Source organism: Dermacentor variabilis, chromosome 8, assembly GCF_050947875.1.
Source record: "Dermacentor variabilis isolate Ectoservices chromosome 8, ASM5094787v1, whole genome shotgun sequence".
In the NCBI taxonomy this organism is placed as follows: Eukaryota; Metazoa; Arthropoda; class Arachnida; order Ixodida; family Ixodidae; genus Dermacentor; species Dermacentor variabilis.
Window position 1 is genome coordinate 3,135,410 of NC_134575.1, and position 26,293 is coordinate 3,161,702.

The following is a 26,293-nucleotide window of genomic DNA, read 5'->3' on the forward strand; positions in this document are numbered from 1 at the left end:
CTCGAATGTAAGTCGACCCCCCCATATCGCATGACAGGAAAAAAAGAAAAGAGCATACCCGAGGGCACATTCGATAACGAAAATTTATTAGTTGCTGACATGGTCACTGGACTACTCATCTTCACTAGTGCTGCCATCGTCATTGTTGCTACGGTCCCACAGAGCATCGTCGTCCCACAAAATTTCACATTTGGCAAATGACCGCACCACGACATATTGTGGAACAGCAGCCCACGCCGAATGCACCCAACCACACGCACCCCTCAGGGAGGCTCTTTTGACAGGTCCGGTTGGCGTAATTTCGCGGTCTTCTGCCGCCAGCCACTCGTACTCACGGGGGAGCAGGTCCTTAAAGGCGAAAATCCGGGCTTGTTTCATGACCATGTCGCACTTCATTGGCAGGGACCGATCACGCATTTCAGCGACATACGCTGCAAGTTGTGAATTCTCCTCCCCCGTACTCTTGGGACAAAGGAACGACAACACAGTAGTGCAAACAATCACAAGGGCATTTATTGCACCTTTCATAGATCAATGCCTGCTAGCCGAGTGGCTATCCACAAAACATGCCGATGGGCGCGCAGCAAATCTAGGAAGTCTGACTCACCGCGACCGGATAGCGAGCGAATATGTTCGCCCCATGCTGGATCCCAACGCCTGGTCGTTTGCGCGTACGGTCACGCGAACGGTGGCGCGTTCCAAGGCGGCCACGCGAGGCGGTCTTGCAGAAGCATGGGTCGGCGCGCGTGCACGGGACGTCCACGCTATTCGCCGATCTGCTGGGAAAGAGACAGCCTGTTCTCCCTTGCGCCCCCAAGTAACCCTGCCGTGAGGCGGCGTTAGCAGCGCAACACTCGCGCCATCTCTCGCACTGCGCCCCAACCACATCGACCGCCGTGGGCATCACGCAGGCCACGCGGCGAAGCCGGATTACAGGAGACGCGCCATGCAGAAAAAGCATCAGGGGACGCGCGAGAGTCGCGCATCCCCACAAAGTTTAGCCTACAGCTCCGGAAGGTGTCCAGACTTCGGCACGTGGGAAATTCCTCACTTGTCGTCACAGGTGAAAATTTCGCTTCGCTGCAGTCGCCACTCTCGCACCACCCGTGCAGAAACATAGAACTTGCGGCCCGCTGCGCAGGGATTTGTTTCTTCGGCATAAAGGATGGCAGTCCTCGTGAACGCTGCTGTGAACGAGTGCCGAATGATTAGTGGGCCTGGAGCACTCATGACAATTGAGGAAGCACAGAAACAGCACGTAGCCGGCAGTCAAGTGAAACGCATCAGACCAATGCCTTTCGTCGAACTATAGAGAAAGCTAAACGCGACAGGCAAAGAGAAACCCTCGAGTGGTGTCTGCTCTTGCATGAACTACCGATGCTCCCCGCAAGCGCCGCCGTTCTTAGGGTGCCGCCGCGAATGGAACAGCGGCTCTTCCATCAACTATCGACACCCCCTCACGAGTGTTGTGTGCACTGTAAAACTCTCAAAAATGTTGAAAAACACTTCCAAAAAGCGAACAAACACGCGGGATAGCGAAAAGCTACGGGCAGGGCCATAGAGCAAACATAAAATTGTAACTACGTTGTAGCACCCATTGGTCTTGCTTTTCTGGCGGTGTCATGTTTTGGTTTCGATTGTACGTCAACCCCCCACTTCAGCTTGAAGGGGCAGTGCAAAAAGACGATGACAGAAGGCAAGAACACACAGGACAGCGCTTCATAGCGTAGCATTAGATTAAATGGTTTTGCGTTTTTTGCCTGCGCACTGATAATGACGCCATAGATGGAAGAGCACGTGGCTATAGGTTATGTACATAAGTGTGTGTATGCCTTCGAATAAAGTTAGTTGTGAGTAACTAGTACCAACTCGCCCAAATGTCGATCCCCCCACTTCAGATTTTCAAATTTATAAAGAGTGGTCGACTTACAATCGTGTAAATACAGTAATAAAGCCGAGGCAAGTTTGGTTGTAGCTTTTCTTTTTCATGGAAGTACGGAAAGTGATGAAAGGAATGAAATGGAGCATCTGCTTAAGAATGTAGGGTGCGTGCAGACCGCTTGGTATGTCTTCAAGAGTCGTCTTCGTAGCATTCGACAGATGGTAAGTGCGATCATCATTAGCTAGACTTGGCACACGACATATTGCTGCGACAAGTTCGGGGTGCGATCATTACACGGGAAAGAAAAAAAAAAATCGAATTTTGACCACAGAATTCAGGGGTGCAATCATTACGCGAGTGCGATCATTATGCAAGTAAATGCAGTAATCTAAAGGATAGCGCAGCTCACAAGCAAACGTCTGTTGAGGCGGACGGAGCAAGGGGGAAACGACGCGAGCGCGGTGGGTGTGGCATAGAAGGGAGCTGCCGCCGTCACCGCCGCCCGCGCAGCAGCCAATGGCAGGTGCGCTTTAGCCCACGGGATTTGAACGCTTTGCTCCGGCCAATCAGCGCTCTGCATCGCATTGCGGGAAAATGCCAATAGTGCCTCAACCACGCCGGCGATGTCAGTTTGCAAAGCGGCAAAACAGAGACAAAGAATTCACGGTCAAAACGACACCATCATGGTGCGGATTCGCGGTCAAAACGACACCAAGATGGCGTGGGCAGGCTGTGTGGACGGGGAATGGCGCGCGCTCGATCTTTGTCTTCATTTTGGCATTTGCGCGTGTCTTGTGGGCCGCTGTGGCCTCAAAAGTAGCATTTCTTTTTTACTTTGCGGTTGAATTAGGTGCTGATAATTACAGAACAGGTAATTTAGGAGACATACAAACCTAAAATATTGTTTTTCAAGAACAGACTTTTTCGCAATTTTTCAGTTTTCGAGGGCCGCAGCCCCCCTTACATTTTTTCGCATTTTGAAGGGCAAGTTCACATATAATGGACTACTGATATGGTCACTTTGTCGCGGAACTATCGAGTTTGTTATATATGGATTCGACTGTACACTTGACTTCTGTTAATTCGATCTTGACGCCACCTATGAAATTGATCAAATTATTTGGCGAGTTGAATGAAATAACATGCAGAAAACAATGTCAGGACACCGCTGGCTCATTTCGTACACCGATTTTTATTGGAGTGTGTGTCTTGGGCGTCACTTCAATGAGCAATGGTAACGCTGATGCGTTTTTTTCAGCACCCAACAAACTAATCAGCCTGTGCAAGAAAACAAAACCAGAAAAGAAAGGAAGTGCCCCTAGCGGCCAAGTTAAACACAGGAAGTTTAGAGAATGCAAGACATCAATTATATATCGTATACCCTTATCGTGTGGGAAATATTACGTTGGACAGTCGGGCAGATGCAATAATGATAGACTGCACGAACACAAAAATAGTCGGCAAACTTGTATCAGATGGGTTTCTCTCCCTTCATTGTAAGCAGCATAAGTGCTCGCCTCTCTTCGAATCAACAATCATTACCGGTAGAAATAAGTGCGAACTCACTAGACTTATAATAGAAGCCGAGCAGATTGATGCCCTAGGGTATTCATGTATCAGCAAACCATCGTTGGCTCTCCCTGAAAAAGAACTGCAATTTTTGCGCATGGCTTAACATATCACAAAATGTATCGCTCTGATCGTTAATCTGTTCACGTGGCTGTGACTCATGTTGGCTGAGTGTATAAGTACGACCTGGTTTTCGATAATAAACATTGTTGGAAGTTAGCGCTGTGTGTGTCCCTATGTGTCTTCTTTTGTCCCATCTTTTAGTCGCGCTACCGTACTCCCCTTGAAGATGCATTACCAACAAGCCCACATTGCAACCCTCGTGAATGGTGTTAAGTCAGCTGTCTACCTATGGAATGTTTTCTGATGCATGCACTGTGGATATGAATGGTGAATGCTTATATACGGGCTTTCTTGCGCAATAAATTCAGTTGGAAGTGGTGCTCTGTATGTCCTCATTATTTTCACCGTGCGTGTTTTGTGTCTTTTACCTGCCAATGTCGCCATACAAAATAGCTCAGATACAGACCCTAGGTCATCTGGTAGTATTTGCCCTATTCTAACTGCCCCGTATTAAACGTGCACCCAATTTCTGCATGTGAAAAGTAGAAATCTAGCATGCAGCTGATTTTTTAGCAAGAAAAAGGGGCTAGGGTCTAATGTGGTCGGCTTGGCCACACAAATTTTTAAAACTCAGCTTCATCACAACACAGCTTTGCTTTGCAGTAAAGCATATGAACCCGGCAAACACGGTTTTGGTTTCATATCCGGTTGCACCACGCAGGCAGTTTTCGGCCCAGTTTTCATGGAAAAGAAAGACACCCGTTAAAATCGGGTAAATAAAATACTGTTGTTGGACATTGTCAGCTACTTTGGGAAGAGGGCTTGTTGGGCTAGTTGGTAACCCATACTAAATGTGAACAGCACTTGTGCTATCTTGTTTTCGTCCCCATGTTGCTTTTATGCTGTTCTCGTTTAGTGTGAACTACTGTTGTTGCTTAAAAATAATCTTCTAAAGGCAGGCCATAAGTAGGTGTTTTCGAGAGGTGACAACCTGTGTTCACTGACCTCTCAGCTCCGCTGAGTCATAGTGCCACTAAAGGGTCACCATTGGGTGTTACCATAGGAGTCGGGCATGCGCATGCCGACTGGCCAAGTTCGAATTATCTGGCAAACACCAATTTTAGGATCGAAATGAAAGCTTGGGCCCGTAGAAATGCATGGGCGCCGGCTGGGGCTTGTGGTCAGCCTCAAATTAATTGGAAAATTGAATTAACAGAAGTCTACTGTAATTTGCCCATAGCTGTTCATTGGTAACACTGGTGTGGATGCGAACAATGCTCATTCCTTCAGCGGAACGTGGAACGTGGAACGTGGCCCTCACTCCAATGCAGAGCCGATTGAGCGAAGTATTGGGGTGTGTCCACATGGCTTGTTTTTTGTCTTACAGTTAAGCTGATGGCGCGTTCCTCGCATGCATGAAATCTGAGTGGAGTGTATGGGACACTTGACTAAAGCAGTTTAATAGGCCGAAGGTGTTGTCATTGATAAAGGTGATGACTTTAAGGAAAAGGCCTCTGAGCTCTTTTTGTACCTTCCCCGTTGTACAGGTGTCTTCCACGTCGAGCCCTTCAACCACGCGCGTAAGCATTGCAGGCACCTCGGTGGTGCTGAGCCACATGACGGGAGGCACAGTGACCCAGGCCGGTGGCAACACATTGCGGCTCAATTCGTCGCCACTTGTCGGGCCCCCGGCGCGAGTGACGTACTTGGTGCCAAGCTTGCCACCTGGCATGGTGGTGACCCCACGCGAGGCTGGACCACGGCTGGCCGCCGGCAGTGGTGCACAGCCCATGCAGACCATCCTGCTGCGCATGGCATCACCGCAGGGTGGCTTCACCAGTGAGTGCCACCCTCAATGGCATCTCTCCCAGACGAGGAGTGCGAGAGCTAACAACTTTTTATGAGGATAGCAACGCTATTATTATGTGAGAGGAGGCTCTACCTGGGGCACTTCTGGTTTTTCAATGCAACTACATGTGAAACACAAAAATGTTCTGATTAGATGGCTGCTGAACTGATATGAATAAAATTTGTTGCATTTGAAACAGAATGCTGAATTCTGCTAACTGTTGGAAGCGATATATGGCTTAAGGGGAGACGCGGGTAAAAACAGCGATTTTCATTTTAAAAAGTCAGTTTTATGTTTTCGACTGTTTCAGCAAGATTGATCCCTACTCTTTCACATATAAAGAAATCAGAGCCGTAAATGATCGAAAAATTATAAGTAAACTCAGTGAAAGCACTCGAGGTGGCAAGAGAAGGTGTAAATCTGGCCCGTTTTCCAGCGCTTGATGCGTCAAATCGTTGCAAGCCATTGGGCTTGTGCAAGTCAGTAGGTCTATGCTTTTTTCTCTCCGAGGCCAACTTTCCCGCATCATAATCTCCCCGGGAAGTAATAATAATAATAATAACTTCATTTCTCCGCCAAAACCAAGTGCTTTCGCTGGATTTCTAACTCACATGGTGCGATTCCGGCCGTGCCATTGGCTGCTGGCGCGCGACGCGGCCACAGCTTGTCTGCTCTTCCTGTGACACCTGCGGCATAAATGATGTTCCACATCCGCTGCCAAGGTTTGTGAGTGGTGGCGCTGGCTAACACTCCCAGTGTTCTACTAGGACGCATAAATACCCAAGAAAGTGGATGGGGAAACGGCGCCGCGGTAGCTCAATTGGTAGAGCATCACACGCAAAATGCAAAGGTTGTGGGATCGTTCCCCACCTGCGGCAAGTTATTTTTTTTTCTACACTTTCATTTCCATTAATTTATCGTTTCTTTATTTCATCTATTAAGCACAGGTAATTTCCCCTATGTTGTTCTGGCGTCAGTGTATGCTGGCTTCTTATAAAATTTCACTCAGTAACATAAATTAAACATTTATGAAGTTAATTAGCTACCTGGACATTAACATTTATCATTAAAGTAGTGTCCATATCTTCAGATAATGGACCTGAAGAGGCTGAATTGTGCTTTCACAAACGATTCAAAGAAATGAATGCATTCTTTCTGAAAAAGGTACCTAAAACATAGCATGTTTCAAAAGCGTTTGAATTTGATATTGCTGGCACAACTTCATGCTGGAAAATTAGCCACAAAAGAAGCAAAAGAAAGTGCCACACTGGCACAGTTCTGTCCACTATTGCACCGTATTTGCTGCAGTTTATTTTTAATGTGAAACATTCTTCACCTCATTCTTGGCACTTTGCAGTAGGTAGGCTGCTGTCTCATCTCTCCTTAAGAAAAATAATTTGGGGTGTGCGCATATTGGAAAAGTTTGAATATTATCAAATATTACATTTTTATTCTTGTTTGATACGAAAAATAGATATTTGAAAATGTTTGAATAATCAGTCGGATGCGAATATTCGAATCAAATCGAATATTTTGCTGGCCGTGCAGGAGCAAACACGGTCCTTAGCATTTCTTTCTATATAATCTAACAATATTGGGCAATTTTGTGCTGAATATTGCTACGATTTTGTGCTGCTAGCGAAACTTTGCCTGTAAAGCACATTTAGCCACTAAACGGCTAAACTTTGTGGGAAAGCCAGCGTCTCAGTCGCAAGGGGCACGGGTTTGTGGACAGTGAGGGTGCACTTTTATAGAGTGCAGCTCTTAGGCGCCCGTTCTTGCGGTGAATGTCCGCTTAACCGAGCGAAGAAGCTCAGCGAAGGATGAAAGACTGTGTAAGGCTGGTGTCCTTCGCAGTAGCACTTGGACCTAGAAGGCTTCCTTGAGCTGCTTCACACATTGCATGAGCTGATCGTTCCCGCCACTGCACTCAACTTTATTTCTCAGCAAGCGAAGCATGTTTCTTGTTTCGGCTGATGTCGGCACCTTTTGAGGTTTTTCATCATCGAATTCCCCCATCGGATGTGCAAGATTCCGCAGCGTGCAATATTCTGAGGAGCATTCTCGGCACGGTTAGAGCTAAAGTGGCCAAACTCGCGACCCGGTGCCCTTGGTACCCGACGCTTACGCATGGCCGTGTACAAGTGGTTCTTCATACGTGCCGGTTTCTGCGTGCTCGGTGATGACTAAATTCTGATGAATGCGACGAAGCCGTTGCCGGTGTTGCCGAAGTTTGGAGCGAGCTGTCAGAATTTCCGGTAGCTGTTGATGAATAAATGGTGGAGGAGTTAGTGAGTGCAGATGATGGTGTCGCGACCACGGGAGAGCCCGAAAACGAAGACTACATCGCCGACATCGTACCGAGCACAAATGAAAGTGGGCACAATGAGGAAAGCAATGACAGTCCTTTGCCCACATCCTCCAAAGTGATTGGTGCGCTCACACTAGTCCAGTTCTTCTGCACGAGTGCGGAAGGTTGCGGCTTCAGCTGCTCAGACTCCTTTTGACAATGTGGGGAAGTGCGTGCGTCACAAGCAGTGAAATTTCCCAAGCAGAAAAAAAATACAGCACTAACTTATGTTAAACTAAGCTAGTTTCATTAATAAAGTGATTTTATAAATGGTATGTGCTTTTATGACATCCAATTATTTAGCAGGCTTATATCGAATTATGCTCTATATCAAACTGCTAGGCATTTTTTTGCAAGTTCAATATAACCAGGTTTGACTGTAGTAGACAGCTATATGAAAAGTAAGGATGGTAGTTTTATTGGCCGTATAAACTTTTAAGGGGGGAGGCTACCCTGGAGACCGAACTTCTTTATTTTTTAAGATATGAAACTTTCAGGGTACATTCACAGAACTATGAGGAACTGTAAAGTTTCATGAAGATGTGTTTATTAGTTCCAGAGTTATTGAGGCCTAACTAGGTGGTTTATGTATATGCCTGAGGAAGAGCCTGGAGAAATGCCAGGACATTGTAGGAAGCTGAAATTCACTGTGATGTTCCCTTGATAGATATCCCAGGGGGCTACAAAGCCCTTTTCTTTCATTTTCTCTCCAAAATATTTAAACACAACTTTGAAGTTGATGTAGCCAGTAATGACCACATTCGTCAAAAATCAATTGCTTATTATAAATTAACTGCGCCAGCTTTCAAAAAAAGAAGCTTGTTACCCCCTGGCAAAGTCATTCAGGAACAGAATGAAAAAAAAAAAAAACAGCACACAAATCTGAAGAGCAGTTCTTGAGATATCGCCTTCCCCAGCACCACCACTAGCGAAAATATCCATTCCGATAACACGGGCCTTAAAGTTGAAAACCTGTGTTGTTTATTAGAAAGTTCCTGTGGAGCTTCTAATTAGCTCTTGCGGCTCCAGGCGCACTCAGTGTGTTGGATTTTCGACTGGCGACAGCCGACAGCACAGTTCTGCCACTGAAAGCGTATACACAGTCGGCACCTTGCTGCGGAAGATTGGAAGTTCGATGCTCGTACAAGTCACATATCGCGCTTCCGCGCATCGAACATCTGCACTGTCTTGGGCTTCGTTGCCGGCATCGCGTGCAGCATAGGACACGAAAAAAAAAAGAGAGAAAGAACTGAGAAAATAATCTAAAAAATAGCGCAAGGCGATGAGCAGATCACAAGCAGGCGTCTGTTGAGGCAGACGGAGGAAGGGGCAACAACGACGCGAGCGTGGCCGGTGCGGCATTAAAGGGAGCAGACGCCGCCCGCAGCGCAGCAGCCAATGTGAGGCGCACTTTAGCCTGCGGAATTTGAATGCACTGCTCCTTCCAATCAGTGCTCCGCATCGCATCTCGGGAAAACGCCAATGGTGCCTCAACCACACCGACGATGCCATCTTGCAAGGCAACAAAACAGAGAAAAAGTATTCATAGTCAAAATGACATTGAGATGGTGCGGGCAGGCCGCATGGGCTGGGAATGGCGCGCGTATGCTAAGTTTGACATCATTTCGGCATTTGCACATGTTTTGTGGGCCGTGGTGGCCTTAAAAGTAGAGTTTTTACTTTGTGGTTGAACTGGGTGCTGATAATTACAGAACAGGTAGCTTGAGACATACAACCCAAAAATATTGTTTTTAAAAAAATAGACCTTTTCACAATTTTTTGGTTTTCGAGGGCGGCGTCCCCTCTTAAGCACTCGCTTACTAACTAAATTAACAAGCATGGTGTCACACGTGCTCAAGCAAACATGAACACTTCTCTCTCATTGACCGCAGAAACTCTTATCAAAATGCTGGAGTGAGGAAGTGCTGTAGCAGGAGCGAGTGAACTGACCTTTGTGCATCCTCTCGCTTCAATGTGAACTGAACGACGAGAATGCAGCTCGGTGCACCTAGATGGGTAGACTCTGTCTCCATCGCAGATCGATTTCAGGATAGGGGCTGCGTGGCCGCGCCATACGCAGCAGCTTCCAGAGTAGAATGCGTTTTCTTTTTGTGCCAGTCCTCCATGCAAGTTTCGGGAACTCCGAACTTCCGTGATGCGGCCCAATTTCCGTCCATCTCTGCACACATGATCACTTTTCTTTTAATTGCGGCATCGCTTGTCTTTGCAGTTGGCACTTCCATGCTGACACAGCAAATGCAGAAAACGGGAAGACAGACAGTGTACTAGCCTAAGCACACGTACTGCACCACATGGAGGAACCTACGGCAGCTAGCCTCAAAGCGTGTACAAAGCAGCCATTCTTAAATGCCACTGGCGATATGGTAATGCAGATTCAGGATTGTACTTGATTCTAACGCGCACACAATTTTTGGACCCATTTTATCGGAAAAAAGTGTGCGCTATATTTGAGTAAATTCGGTACATGCATCCTGCTCCCATAGCGTGTACTCGTGAACACTCGTGTCACTTTCTGTGGCGCTGTTCCCGGCAGGTCCGTGCCGCATGCATTGCCTACTAGGTACATGCATCCTGCCCTCGTAGCGCATACTCGTGAATGCTCACGCTGCTTTCTGTGGCACTCTTCTTGGTATGTCAGTGCCGCGAGCATTGCATAGACCACTGCCAGCATATGCCGTTTCAATAGCAAATCTTTCGAGGAACCCGTATGGGTTTCCTTTGTAGCATTTTCTACGAACGGGTGGATGTCCGAGTTTCCCTTTATTAATTACTTCTCTCCACCCTGCAGGTTTCCGCAGAACTATTACGTCAATAGCAAAGCTGTTTGAACAAAATTGTGAAGGTTCGAATGCTATGCAACGCATGCGGCATGGACTTACCGGGAACGGTGCCACAGAAAGCGATGTGAGCATTCGTGAGCACATACTATGTGTGTAGGATGTAGTACCAAAAGGCACGCGGCACATGCATTGTTATTTTACATTGCATAAAATAAAAAATCCATGCTGCATGCGTTGCGTATAATAAAATTAAAACAGAAATCGCACCTCCGATGGTAAATTGTGCGCATTGCGTAAAGTGAACAAAACGAACTGCATCGAGCATGCTATTTTGCAGGGCCTGCTTCTGTGCACGTCTCCCATCGCATGACGTGCCACATGGTTGCTTGACAAAGCTGTTACGCCACCAGGTTTCGACTTCACATTCGGGGAAAGGGCCCACTTTGGGGTAGGCTCGGTAGCTTTGCGCGAAGCTTGTTAAATGGTCCGGCGGTGGAGACTTTGTTCCCTTCTCGGAGAAGATTTTGAGATATCTGCAATTTGGCTCAAAATTGCATCGAGATAGAGGGCAATAAATACTTGGCACATATGGGAATTTGTTTGGTACCGCAGGAAATTTTGACTTAGCCAAATTTTCGAGATATGAGAGTTCAAGTTAATGGAGGTATTATTGTACATGGTAACAGTAGGAAGAAGCACACTGATCCAAGCGCCCTTCTTGATTGACGGCAGCCATCGGCCAATAGCAGCCTTGGATTGGAATCTGCTTTATTACAAAATAAAGCGTGCAGAAGCGAAAGAGGAGCAGGCTTTTTGAGAGAAAGGTGACTATGGGGTGTGCTTGCGAGCTCTACACGCCCTGTATAGTAGTGAAACTTGGCTGAGATATTCACTGCAGTGTGTGCTACCTGCAGACGAAGTTTTTTTTTTTCACCAAGCCTGAGGGGGGATAGCATACGCTGCTGTGAACACCTCAGGTTCGAAGGTTGCACACATGCAAAACATGTAAACCAAGCATCCGCACATATCTGAGAAAGCATTCGACGAGGATGTTTTCATCCACCTAAATTTATTAATGTTGAAAGGTTAATGACCGAGGACCCGCAGTCTTTGCATGAGGCAGAGTAAAACACAAAAATGTGCTACGTCGAGAAAAGTCAGCCGCTGACTTAATTTTCAGAACTTCTCGATTATATGAAATTTCTCCGGCGCCGCCATCAACTCCATAGAACTAATGTAGAATGATGATAGAAATTTTGGACACAGTATAGTGTCTCGTTCCATTTCCTGGACTGATTCGTGTGTGCCTGATGTTGACTGTGAACCGAGTTGCCTCCATTCAAGTGTTGCCCATGCCACCCGTGCCCTCCCTTTCGTTATGGTGGTGGTTTCTCCGCTTTACAAGTGCTGTACAGCCATTGCGACAGGTCTGTTGGTTCGGCACGAAGCTTTGATCGCCGACTCCCGACGAGGCGTGCTGGTTAAGCCTAGCTGGCAGAAGTGTCGGGCGGCGTGCCATCGTGAGGAGCTTTCCCTTGATATATTCTTACCCGTAGACGACATAGAGATTGAGCGTGCAATCGCGCACACAGGCCAAACTGACAGCATTTGTGAAGCAGAGTTTGGTTTCTGAGGTGATCAGCCGGGGCAACTACTGCGAACGCCTACCAAGGTCCTGTATGTGTGTACTCGTATAAATTCTGGAAGTTCACATGTGGGCATGAAGCTTGAAAGCCCCAAACTAGATTTTTGGGACACCGCTTAGACTGACAGCAATCAAGGTTGCAAGTGTGATATCTGCGTTCAGCGCGGTTGAGCGAAGCAGTGGTCGAGCAAAGGTTCCTCCATCATCTAGGCAACCCCCATGCTGCTGCCGCCGTCTTCCCCGCCCCCCTTCTTTTTCTTTGTTTATTTGTTCACTCCGCATCGCCCTCGTCGCTTTTCCCTCCCCTCGGTAGCGCACCTCGTTGAGGAGTGGGTTCGCAACCATGCTTGTCTGCGGGTCTTCCGGTTAACTTGTATTTCACCGCGAGCTGCTGCACTATAAATGGTGTCCGTATACGTAGAGTTCTATGGGAAGGGTAAACAGAAGTCTGGAAAGACTGTGTTGTAGCCATTTCTGCACTATAATGAGTTTTGGACATAAAATGCAGCAGATGTAGGTTTGGCTTCCAGCTGCAGCAAGTGTCTTTCTGTCCACTTTGACCTCTCTTTCCCCCCGGACTCTTATGCTCATTTTCGGTGCTTTTAATTTTGGAACATTTTATTACTATTTTATTTTATAGTACAGTCAAATCTCGTTACTACGAACCCCACATTAACGAATTTCTAAAGTTTATGAATATTTTAATATATCCCTGCCAGATTGCCTATATATTCAATGTAAAAATATTTCAGAACTACTAATTCTAATACAGCGCATATTTCAGAATAATGCACATAGTTTATTTTCCCCTTTATAACCGAGGAACATAAGTATTACGAATTTGGCTAAAAGTCGCAGCGCCGCAACTCTCGCGTGCAACAAACCGTGAGTGCAGTTTAGAACGACAGAAAGCTGAGCTAGTTGGTAAGGATTCATTATGCGAGTGCAGTAGCTATCATCATCACCATGTAAAGTGCCATCTGCTTCCGACAAACTTCACCAAGAACTTAATGACAAAGGTTTGGCGATGTTCGTGCGAAATCCAACGATGTATACAGCTGTCGATGGCGCCAAGAAGAAGCGAAAGCAGTTTTTGCTGCAGGACAAATTGGACATATTGCAGGAAATCGACGCAGGGAAAAAGCAAATTGACTTGTGCTGACAGCATGGCATTGCCCCATTGACCATGGCACCAATTTTGATAGACCGAGACAAGATTGTCAAGCTTCACTAGGAATCGCAACTCGCTCCGACGAGGAAATGGCTGCAACTGGGAAACCTTCAACATGTGGACCAAGCTGTTCTCACATGGTTCAAAGATGCTAGACTGCAAAACGTTTCCGTGTTTGGCCCAATGCTCCAAGAAAGAGCCTGCGAATTTCCCGATGCACTTGAAATAACTAGGTTCGACGCCAGTGCAGGTTGGCTTTTTTGTTTCCGCCAAAGGAACGGAATAACTTGGCAGGTAGTCTCGGGCGAGGAAAACGCTGCTGACAGAGTGAAGGCACGGATTCCTGGCACAGTCATCGTTTTCTAGAGGTGGCTGAATCGTACTCTGAAAACAATATTTTCAACGTGGATAAGACTGCATGTTTTTATCAGCTCCTGCCAGACCGGACAATGCACTTCAAAGGGCAGCAGCGCGAAGGAGGGAAGAAGTCGTATTTTCGTGGGACAGTCCTGTTCTGCTGCAATACAACAGGCACGAAGAAATTTAAACTGCTCGTCATCAACAAGTACGTGAAGCCTCGCTGCATGAAAAATGTCATGTCGTTACCGTACTACTACCACACCAACAAAAAAGCCTGGATGACCAGAGAAGTCTTTTCCGAGTGGCTCATCAAACTCGACGACCAAATGAGGAGGGATGACTGAAGAATTCTCCTGGTTGTCGACCACTGCTCTGCTCACATTGTGAATGTTTGCTTGACACATGTTTGCTTGGAGTTTCTGCTGCCAAGCAACACGTCCTTGCTGCATTGCCTAGACCAGGGCATTATACAGAGTGTGAAAGCAGAATTTCGTAAGCGCCTTGTGCAGCGTTTGATTATCAACCTCCACCTAAAGCAGTTGACTGCAATCGATATTCGTCAGGCAGCGGAAATGCTAACAGGAGCTTGGTGGAACTTGAAGGTATCCACCATTAACAACTGCTGGGGAAAAGCAGGGCTTGTGAGAGCAACTGTGCTGCTTGAAGATGACTTGGAGGCGACCGACAACAACCCAGGAGACTGAGGACTGAGGCTGTGGGACTGCTGCCCGCCGTCTCTTCCTTCGATGACTACGTGGAGCGTAACAGCGCATTACTAACGGCGGTGGACCTGACAACTTAAGAGATGTTAACTTCATTCGCGACGTCTTCAGTTACAATGACGGCCTGAAGGAAGACGACTGTGGGTCACCGAACACAGATGAGACTGTGTCGAACATTGATGTTTTAGTGCACGTGAACAAAGTCTGCACTTTCATCGCTTGATGCAATGACATACCCGATGAGGTATTGCGCAAAGTGGAAGATGTAGATGCATTCCTAATTGGTTGTGCGTGCTGCACATGCCAGAAGAAAATAACTGATCTCTTATAAAGCAGCTTTGAAGTGAGTGAAACATTTTTGAGAGTATGCTTGTCTGCACATGTGTCTGCTGCCAGGGTGCGTCATTTTCATTCCTAGGTTTGTCCATTGGCTTATAACCGCAAGTTTTTCATGACAACGATACTTCAAAACAACGAACGATTTTTGGCAGTCCTGCGTGATTCGTTTATTGAGATTTGACTGTAGTCGCAACGTATACTGCTGTACATAAAATTATAGCCTGATCACTAGTGTTTTAAATGTATGTATAGCAGTAATAATTCCTCAGACAATTCTTGCAAATTATGTAGGGGTGTGCAAATATCAAAATTTTTGAATACCAATCGAAGACGAATACTTAGCATAAAATGTTGAATCAAATATCGAATAATGATATGCCCATGCATTTATTAGCAAGTTGGTTTATTTTAACATGTTGGAACATTGCAGTTACATTGTCATTGGTAAAACAGTTAAACTAGTAAGCTGTTATACTAGAAGATTGTGTATTTGGCTCATGTTAGATTTTGAAAATTTAATAATTTCTGCTAGTTGTCTGTTTTCACCAATCTGTGCCTTATTAAACCGAATCAATTTTCCGCACACTCAGAGGCATTTGACCCTGTACCAGTCGTCACTCATCACATTTGCTTTCAAGGAATAAGCTCAGGATCTGGGGTGGCACCTGCAAGAGTGTGCACCCTTGCTGTTCGCAAACCCGTGCTCCTTGCTGCTGAGAGGCTGGCTTTTCTGCAAAACTTAGACATCCACTGGCTAAGCGTCTTTTACAGGTGAAATTTTGCCAGCAACATGAAATTATCGCGAAATTCAGCCCGAAATCGGGCACACTTTCTTAGATATAAATAACCACCAAAAACCATATTTGCTCATGCACAGCCAGCAATATATTTGATTGGTTTTGAATATTCATATCCAATCAAATATTCAAAAGTTTTTGAATACCTAATTTTCTAATTGAATATGAATATTAAAAATACAATTCAAATATTCGCACACCCCTAATTATAAGTGGCCTAAGCTGTACCTGCAAACTTTTTTGCATGAAGTAGATTTCCACAGTGCGTGAGGTCTGCACAATATTTTTATCGTGACTGCATGGTTATATATGTATTCACACCATGCTGCCTGCTATAGGTGACAGCCAATGAGCACTTGACAGGACATAGGCAATCATTGTTTAGCAAAAGCTTGTGGCAGCTGCTCGAAAATACTTTCATTATGCCGCTATAGCAATTTTGTCGCGCATGGGGACATGTGATAGGCCTTTCAACGACACAGTATTTCTGGGAATCCTTCTATGTATCATTATTTATAATAGCTGCACTGGAAACACAAGCACGTTTAAGGCTCACATGCTGTAGTTAAAAGCATTAATTCTGAGTTCTGCTCCTCGGCTTACGATGTTGCCAATGCAGCCAGTGCGGCAGCTGTATGTAAATGATCTCTCACACAGCATGTCACCGATGGCATTGCCAGCTGTTCCAGTGCTGATGGAGTTCGCCCCCAATGCTGTGTCTTCTTTAGTCAGATTGCATGTGCAACATTTGCCATGAGTGTAACTTACTGTGAGGCTGGCATAGAGATAAACAGCAGGGTCACATAAGAAAGCCATCACCTAGGTTACAATAGGAACGAAAGTTGGGCAAGTTGATATGGCAACATAATTTTGTAGCAGCACGAAAGGATGAAGGCATAGACTAGATACACAGGACAAGCACTGTCTCTCACCTGAAGATTTAATTGGAAAACATTGTATACAGTGAAACCTCGTTAAACCGTAGTCGGCCGGAGCTCGGAAAAAGTACGTACTAAACGGTAGTACTGTTTAACCGAAATAGCATGAGATTGCCCACTTACCTGTCGAAAACGGAACTCAGAGAGAGTGCGATGAGAGGGGAAAAAACATGCAGTATTTATTCACTTCGCGTGACATAAGTGTTATTTTCGTTTGATGCCGCGGTGGCCTAGCACGATGACAGCAGCCTCAAACTTACTGAAGCTGCGTGCCAGCTTCTCAGCCAGGCCCCCCTCCTCTCAGCAAACACTCGCATGGCAGATTCCTCGTTGGCGTTACGTATTCTCTGTGCACGCGCGCAGTAGAGCTCCATAAGTCCCGGGGCGCCTTTTTCATTGCCGGGTGCCGCAGTTCGGAAAACTTTTCGTTTGGAACGGTTACGTTACCGCGCCCCTGTTCTCATTGCGACGATTGCGTTCACGAGGCTGACGTAATGCGCAGCTTCTGCCACTGTCGGGCCTGAATCGCCCGTGCTGTCGCTTTCCGTGTCTTCCTCATCACTGTTGCTAGTCGACACTTCGGCAACAACAGAGGCAACAATGGCGAAAAGTCGAACCTCATAGCCGACATCTCTTCGCGGTCACAGCAGCGCTGCCGAGCAACTTCGCATTCCAAATGCCACACACTGTAGTCAACAGCAGATCCATGTCGCGGGCCAGCGCCGACTTCTTCGTGTCATGTTCGATAGCACGGACGAAGTCTAATTTTTCTTCTATGCTGAGCACCCGGCGTTTTTTTTATCCGAGGTTTGTTGTTCTGCCGGGCCGCCTAGTGGAGACGACGCACCGCCGTGTTTGCGCGACGAAAAGTGGAAATGCTACGTTTTAACCGATGCGTACGCAATAAGCTGGTATGGTTTATGCGGATACAAAATACATTATGTTCAATGGCTGCTGAGTCGGGGAATTGACTTCACTATTTTTAAACCGAAACTACTGTTTAAGCAGGTACGGTTTAACGAGGTTTTACTGTATAAGCAATTGCAGCACACATAGAAACCAAGGAACATGGGGTCAGACACAAATACGAAGGTAAAAAAAGCATAAAATTTCAAAGAAATCAAAACTAAAGAGAAAAATATTGCCAGCATGAACTAAACCACAAAGAAAAAGAAACACAAGAGAAGACTTAACAGATTATGTAAGGTGAGCGCACATGCTTAGCAGATATGCAGATTCCTTGTCTGACAACGAGACTGATGTCTGGCTTACGGATGCAAATGAAGTATGAAAAATATGAAAAGCTTCTATTATTTCGTAAGTTGTTTGGCATCTTTGTCTATGAAGGGCTTCAGTATCTGAATTGCTTGACCTGTGTATGTTGTCTATGTCCTGCGTATCTCGTCTATGTCTTCGTCCTTTCGGGCTGGAACAAAATTATCTACAATACTTTCCGGCACAATATTTTTACACACCTGATAACAAGGTTTTAGCCTCCAGACGTGTTCTAGGAGTTCATGGAGTGGTTTTGGCTCCTAAAATATAGAAACCTTCGTTTTAATGAAATTCCCGTTCTCATATTGTTTTCTTATGGAAAGTACACCTTTGTTAAAGTATCAAGGGTCAGCTGTACATGCTTCTCATTGACGTGCGTGACTCTGCCATGCAGCCGTGCCTGGAGGTACCATTGCCGTGCCAGCGAACTTAATGCCGGCAAACGCATCTGGCAGCCCAACTGGGACGCCAGCTGGAGCTACCACCATGATGGTTGCGACGGCAACAGGATCTCAGGTACCATGTTGTTGGAGCCAATATTTGTCTGTGATCGATTAAATGAACTTGCCATAGAAACAGGAATATTGGATGCTTTTTTTTTATTTAGTAGATGTTCAACGTGTACGAACCAGGAAAACTGGGATAATAGGGAATTCTCAGGATATTGAATAGTCTGGAAATACTCTGGAAAAAGTGAGGGCATTTGCGCTTCTGTCAGGGAAAATTAGCTCTAATTTTATTGAAAGGGAATGAAAGTCGCGGTAATGCAGGCTCAAGTAACGGAGAGGAATCATAACAGATTGTCTTTGACACCGTGTCCCACGAAGGAGTTGCCAGTGTACAGTCAACAAGCAACTTTCCGGATGCCCGATAATTCGGATGGCTTCACGGCACCATCACATACCCCATAGAGTCAATGTATAAGAACGTCTGGAATTTGGGATGCAAGAACCCTTCGCCGTCTGAGTTTCCGATCATTTTGCCGTGACTGCAAATCGAAACAGCATTAACCAAAGCCACCATCGCTGCCATTTTGATTACCTCGCCACCTCGAACCGGCGCTCGCATGCAGATCCGCTGGCAGCCGTAGCCAACACTGCGGAGCTCACAGCAACTGCAGCAACGCTAGGCCTAGCTACTTCGACGTTCGCCATAAAGCTTCTTGCCATTCTGTGCCGTGTTTTTTATTGAAAGAATTTGCTGTTGTCAGCAATGGCACCGACTGTGCCTTTGTGTCCTCGCGATCGGCTTCACAACTTGCAAAGCACAGCGCGATGCATAATGCTGGTTCCCGAAAGTCAACTTCGCCTCTGTACAGCAGTTACGTGGTGAAGCTTATGCAAAAGTATTGCAGTGAAGCATAAGCATAAGAAGGGGCAATTGCCACGGGATGCAGTGTGTATTTCTTAATTATACACGCGTGCACCCGCCATCTTGTGTCACAGTACGAGCACCAATATGTCTATCTAATAAGTACTCTGGCAGGCCTTCAGAGCTTTCTTGGGCGTGCCTGTGGCGATTTGAGCCCTTAGCTCTTTCCGTACCACACCCATTGGGCATCGTTAGCAAGCTAACGATGGTTTGAAACGCAGCTTTCGACACCTTCCACATTGTCACGAACATTCTGCGCCATAGCCTGTGAAGGAGAGCTATATTTTTATTTTCTACATAGTTCACCTTTTTTCCACCAGATGTGAATTTTTGAACGCACCACAAAGTTTCACGATTATCAAAGTAGAAAGCATAAATGCCTGCCTCCGGGAGTGGCGTGCGCGAATCCAAAGATAGCAGATCTCGCTATTCCGCTGAGTTTGTGACTGATATCGATGGATTGGGTAGCAGCGAGCCTGAGGAAGCTGCTTTTTCGGTGGACTTTAAATTTGAGAGCGATGTCGATGCAAGCCAGCCCGGAACATTGGCTGCTGTAGCCCAGCACGCCACGCTGTAGTATTTGCACTTAAATTTTTGGAGTGGAATACCTATTCAATGAAAAATTTTGACTTTTTCGGAGACAGTGCTTATTAGACGCCAATGCATTTTGTATAGCTCATAATTTTTGTTACATTTCTTTCTTAGTAGGTGCGAGTGTGTGTACGAATTTTGTTCAGTTTTATCCCACAATCTTGGTTCTGGCAATTTATATTTTTTTATAGATACATCTTGTTATTAAAGCTTTTATACGTGAAAAGGGCTTTCATTCTTCTTTTTCTTCGTGTATTGCATAAAATATTGACTACAGTAGTTCCTCCACAAAATAATCTGGCGTAACCTACGAAAATATGCCTATTTTTCCCATGGTAGGTAAAGAGTTTAGGGCACTAAAAGACAAGTATATATTTTTTTCCAACTTGCCGATTTTTCGGACGTCTTTGCGGCCCCTAGGGAGTCTGAAAAATAGGACGTTGACTGTACAACTGACCAAGAGGATGCTTCAAATGGTTCGTGGGGCGAATGCACGGCTGAAGGAACACAAGAAGAGAAAGTAGCTACGCATTGAGGAATGAATGGGAAAGGAAGTGTGCCGCCGCCACATGAAGGAGCTTGAGCTCAAAAAGCAAAGCGTTAGCTGACGCTGAGATGCAGCTGTCCCTCTTTCAAACCAAAATAAACTCTTTAAAGCAGTGAAACGCAACACTGATGTGTTGTGCGCAGGCTGGGAGTATGTCAGCACAGTTGAAGTTGACTTAGCAGCCGTTGAGAGAGAATCTCACTTGTGACAGAGTTCGGGCCTCATACCAGTGAGCTTGCTATCAGTTGACAGAAATAGCTCATATTCGAAAATGTTTGCTTTTATATCGATCTCCTTTTTATTTGTATTTGAGAATGTTCGACTTGATTTGCAGTGTTCTTTACCATTTTTTTAAAGACATTTTATTCGCTGTGCATTTTACTTACCCCTCCCTTCTATTCTTCTTTTTGAATAAATTAGACACTACTCCTTACTATCCAAACTGGATTAAGTTTTTTTTTTTTCAATTTTGTTTTTTCATGTGCTTATTATAGAGAGGCAGCATCGGGTGACATGGTGTCAGCCCATCTTGACATAACACATTTCTTGGTCACTTAGGGAATTTTGCAAAGGCACTCAGGGAAAACGTGGAGAACTCGGGGAATTTGGAAATGTCAACTTGGTGGACACCTTGAGAAGAGTGTCCCCTCGCATGCACGGTCATATTACTGTGCGTTCACTGCCTCCCCAGCTCTTTGCATAGGAAGACTCATCAGCTCTTGTGTTCATCTGAGTGCTGCGAGCTGCTGCACATCCCGCAGTTTACGCAAGTTGTTTGCCTATGCAATAAATAGCACAGCGCTGCTTCCTTCCCACCGTGTCCCGGCATGCACGCGCTGATGTTTTTGGCACTCAAACTTCCCATGGAATAGGACGCTTGAAATAACTTTTGCCTTGGCCGACGTATCTATAGTTTTTTGCTAGATTTACTAGCCACACAGGCTCCAAATAGTTAAATTGCAAAAATATACACATGGGTTTCCATGTAACTAAGATGGGAAAATGAAAATAATATGTTACATAACAAATTTTGTTAAATCAAGGTTTGTTATATCGAAGTTTGATTGTACTTATGCAACGCAAACAGAGGAATGCTTAGTGGGTATGATGTGTTGGGCAAGCCGAAGGATCTCTCAATAAGGTTGTGTCTGTTTGAGTATGGATGGACAATCTTGCTCAGCGTGAGAAGGCATTAAGATGAGTGCCAAAAAGCCAGGGATTGCAGGGAGAGATTGAGCATGTGAAGCAGTCCCTCCTCCTATTGTGTACCTCTCAGGTACCATTGCAGTAGCTGTCTGGTAATCATGGGACTGAAAAGAAATTAAAGAATACTGAGGGTGTGTTTCTTGTTTTTGTCAACTTTGTTGTGAATGTTCAAGTTCTGCACATTCTGTGTAAACATGCCTCAAATCGTTCTTGGGTTGAAAGATGGAACAGATAGCAGCTTTAGTTCAGGACTGCACTCAAAAGCAATACATTTGAAATCCGTGATAACGAAACCCACGACAACGAAATTCTCGCAACAACGAAACGACAATGAAAGCCCCCGGCAAACGCCCATATGATTCAATGCATTTCATACCTCTTGACAATGAAATGTCGCTGTACTACAATCCTTCATCAACGAAATTTGCTGGAACGTAACCCCACATATTATTTACTTTCTCAAGGCTAGCAGGCATCAGAATGCTCTTACATGCAATTGCTTTGAGCTAAAATTGCTTAAAATACCACCACATTACACTTGAATGGGCACCGCCATTTTTGTTAACAAAAACAGCCAAGTGCTAGGAGCTATCGCATGTGCTGGAAACACGTCATGGCCACCATCTTGTTTATCGCTTTTGTGAAGTGGTACGCATGTTGCTACCGGCACGTGACAGCAGTTTTTGCATACCTAGTGCATTGCGTAATGTGCACCTCGGTGAGCAAAATGGAGCAAAGACAAAGAAATCCACGTCCCGCTGACGTGAAATTGTTTAAGACGCTTGAGATAGTGGCCGCAGCATGGAGTGGCACGCATCGGGCCATGATTCAGTGATCGTCCGAGAAGACACATCGCTTGCTTCAAGAACGCTGGTTTCAGTGCCACCTGACAGGCACCGCATGTGGATTCGGCACTGGACGTAGATTTGCACGAATGGGTCGTAATCACGATTGACTGCCTTTGGGTATATGAGTTACGATCACTTTAGCGCTTGGCAGCGCCAGTGCTGATTGCACATTTTTGTTCAGGATAAGGTAGAAATAGATAAGATAAGATAGAAATAGAAGCAGACCATCCTGTTTGGATATGTGCTGTGCCTCCACAAGCACACTTGTTATTCAATATCGCATATTTGCCCAGCATTTCCGTTACAGTGTGTTATATCTGATACAGTGAGCTGTTTACGACTTATCGTCCTATGTCAGCAGCGAGTGTATCCAGGCAAACACTGTGTTGCTGATCTTAGGGGCGTGCCAATTCACAGCTCGGTGGCTGACAATTCTGGGTTACGTCGTATCCAAGGATGGAATGCTGCTCAATCAAGCCATACTTCTGGCCGCCGTTGAATTCCCTAAGCCAACGTCCATCAGACAATTGTGCAGTTTCATAGGTCTCTGCTCTTACTTCAGACGCTTCATTTGCAATTTCATTGCCATCATATCGCCCCTGACGAAGCTACTTAGAAGCAACGGACCCCTCACTTCGTGGTTGTTCGATTGCAACAAGGCCTTCACAAAGCTCCATCGTTTGCTAACGTCTCCGCGAATCTTGCGCCATTACGACCTGACAGCCCTTATTGAGGTGCACACAGAGGCCAGTGGTGTTGGCCTCGGTGCTGTGCTTGCCCAACAAAAACAAGGGTTTCCTGAGTGTGTTGGGGCTTATGCAAGGTGTATGCCTACAAAAGCTGAGACCGATTACACTGACAGAAAAAGAATGCCTGGCCATCATCTGGGCTCTTACTAAGTTTCGGCCTTATTTGTATGGCCAGCTATTTGATGTAGTCATGCACCAACCATGAACTATGTTGGCTGTTGTCCTTGAAAGATCCCTCAGGCTGTCTTGCCCAATGGGTACTTCACCTGCAGGGCTATGACATCCACATGCTGTACCGCAGTGGATGCCAGCATTCTGACGCCGACGCCCTATCGTGCTTTCCCTTACCTGACGAGAGTGCCTGCTGCTCACTATCCCAGTTTTCCCTTACTTCGCTCGACCTTACCACCATCGCTTCTGAGCAGCACAAGGACCATTGGATTTCTGATGAACCATTTCTGGTTCATCAGCACAACCAACCACTCGCATGTTGCGTTGTCAAGCTCACCATCTTACCATTTGACAACCTTCTTCATCAACGCAATTATAAACCCGACTGGCGTCAGTGGTTGTTAGTAGTACCTCGCAGTCTGCGTTCTGAGATATTCACAGCTTTCCATGCTGATCCACAGTGGGCACACTCTGGAGTTTTCAAAACATACCAGCGCCTTCAACAATGGTAATACAGTTGAACCTCGCTACAACGAAACTGACGGGGCGCGCGAAAAATTTCGTTAAAGCGAAATTTCGTTGAGGCGAAAACAGGCCAAAAACACTGTCAGGTTGGACCACATGGTCCCAAAACATCATTTATTTCCAAAGAAGTCGGTCAGCTTCTTCTGCTTCTTTTTTTTTTGCCACGAGTGCAGTGGCGCGGCTTTCGCACTCGGTGAACAGTTGCATCGCGACGTCGTCATCGTGAGCACCGAAAAATCTGCGGATCACATCAAAAGCATCCATCACTTTTATTGCAGGTGGTGGCGCTAAGTCCTCCGCGTCGCTGTCATCATCCGATGATGCGTCGTTGTGGCGAACGCCCTCAATTATAGCTTCGTCACTCAGCTCCTCGTGAGCTAGCACTTCACTGTCAACAGCGATGTAGTCGCCGATGTGAACATCGGCCGGCACATCTCCGGAGTCCTGAAGGGCTGCCCATGCCGCATTGGCCTCTGTGGAGGGTGGAGCAATTGTACTGCAGCCTTCCTCGTCCGACGTGGAGTTCGCTGCCAGTTGAGCATCGGAGTGAAAGCCGGCGTGCACAAAACAGTTGTAGATGATACTGCGACTGGTTGCCGTCCACGCTGCTGAGACCATCTGTACAGCCATGTACAAATCCACTTCGATTGCCCGACCGGTGTCGATGTTTAACACCAGCCGCTGAATCAGTCGCTGTCGATAAGCGCTTTTAACGCTATTGATGATACCTTGATCCAGCGGCTGGATTAAAGCCGTGCAATTCGGCGGGAAGAATCTTACTTCCACGCTTTGAAGCTGAACGTCTTCAACGTTATGCGCTGAGCAATTGTCGATGAGCAAACAAACCTTACGTTTCTTTGCCGTCATGTCACGGTCGAAAGCGGTTAGCCACTCTTTGAAAACGGCCCGTGTCATCCAAGACTTCTTATTGGCAACATATTTGACGGGCAGGCTCTTGCCACCTTTGAAGCACCGCGGCTTCGCACTTTTGCCTATCACCAGTGGGCAGCGCTTGTCAGACCCGTCCATGTTGCAGCACAGGAGCACAGTCACACGCTTTTTGCTATGCTTCCCTCCGCTGCATGGCTGGCCCTTCATGTGAAGCGTCTTGGAGGGGAGGAGCTCGAAGAAAAGTCCCGTTTCATCGGCATTGTATATGTCTGATGTGGCATATTTCTCCATTAATTCCGGCACAGTAGCTGATGCCCAAGCAGATGCAGCGTCGGCGTCTGATGAGGCCGACTCCCCACACAGCACTTTAGCGACGATTTCATGCCTGGCCTTAAAACGGGTCAGCCACCCTGAGCTGGCTTTGAAATCATTGATGCCCAGCATACAGGCATAGCCAAGTGCCTTTTGCTGCAACATGTTTCCGCTGACCGGCATCTTCTTTGCGCGCACGTCGAGGAACCACGTGTACAGAGCCTTCTCAAGGTCCTCATGAGCCGCTTGCGTCAGCTTTTTCCGCTTCGCGGATGTCCCCGAAGAAAGAGCTTGCGCTATCGCGTCTTTCGACTTCAAGATCGTTGACAGCGTGCTCTGTGAGATGCCGAAGTCCGCTGCAACATCTCCCTTTTTCCTGCCACTGGATGCCGCGCTGATAATCCGTGCCTTCTCTTCAAGCGAGAGGAACTTCCGCTTTCTAGATGAAGTCGCCATGCTCGCATTCATTACAGCGCACTAGCAGCACAAGCACGAGTGAAAAAAACTAGGGCAAACGCGCTGCTGTTGCCAGGCTGCTGCGTCCTTTGGCAACGGATTGGTTGCGGCTCTGAATTGGATTGGAAGAAAACGGGAGCTTGCCCCCGCGCCTTGTCGCAAGGCAGCCAGCCCGATAGTCATCAACACCAAGCTATGGCGGTGATCATGTGCGTTTCAGTGAGTGGATTAGTTTGGTCCAGCGAATGTTTAGCGAAACAAAGCAGCGTGGGCCTATGGAAGTACATAGATGGGCGGCGATATGCTTGTTTTATTGTAAGATATATTTTTAAATCGAGCTTCGCATAGCAAAAATTTCGTTGAAGCGGAAACGCGCCCCAAAAATGGTTCGTTGTGATGAGAAATTTGTTCCATTACTTTGTATAGCGAGCTGACGGGGAATTGGAAATATTTCGTTGAAGCGAAAATTTCGTTGAAGCGACGTTCGTTGTAGCGGGGTTCGACTGTACTGGCGAGGGATGTACAGCTATGTTCAGAAATTTGTTCACTCTTGCCCCGATTGTCAGCGCTAGAAATTTTCATCTCGCCTCTCGCCAGCCATTTTTTTACCTTTGCCTTGCCCTACCCTGACGTTTGCGTGCGTCAGCATCGATTTGTGTGGGCCCCTTCCCCTGACATCGGCTGGAAGCAGCTGGGCCGTTGTGGAAGCCGACTACCTTACGTAATACGCCAAAACTGCCGTCCTTCCGGCAGCTACAGCACACGATGTTGTTTCCTTCTTGCTTTGTTGATTCATCCTGCATCATGGGCTACCTCAGGGACTGCACAGTGATCACGGATGTGTCTCGAAGTAGTTGAAGCCATT

At 46.4% G+C, this 26,293-nt stretch overlaps 1 protein-coding gene across 14 annotated transcripts in view; it reads left to right on the plus strand.

The window, feature by feature from the left end:
- Positions 1 to 26,293, plus strand: part of LOC142589528 (uncharacterized) — a 199,600-nt gene that overhangs the window by 119,019 nt on the left and 54,288 nt on the right. For all 14 annotated transcript variants that reach the window (XM_075700946.1, XM_075700943.1, XM_075700940.1 and 11 more), the window contains 2 exons: positions 5,062 to 5,353; positions 18,156 to 18,277. In XM_075700946.1, the coding sequence (XP_075557061.1) occupies positions 5,062 to 5,353; positions 18,156 to 18,277 (414 nt within the window). The remainder of the gene's footprint in view (positions 1 to 5,061; positions 5,354 to 18,155; positions 18,278 to 26,293) is intronic.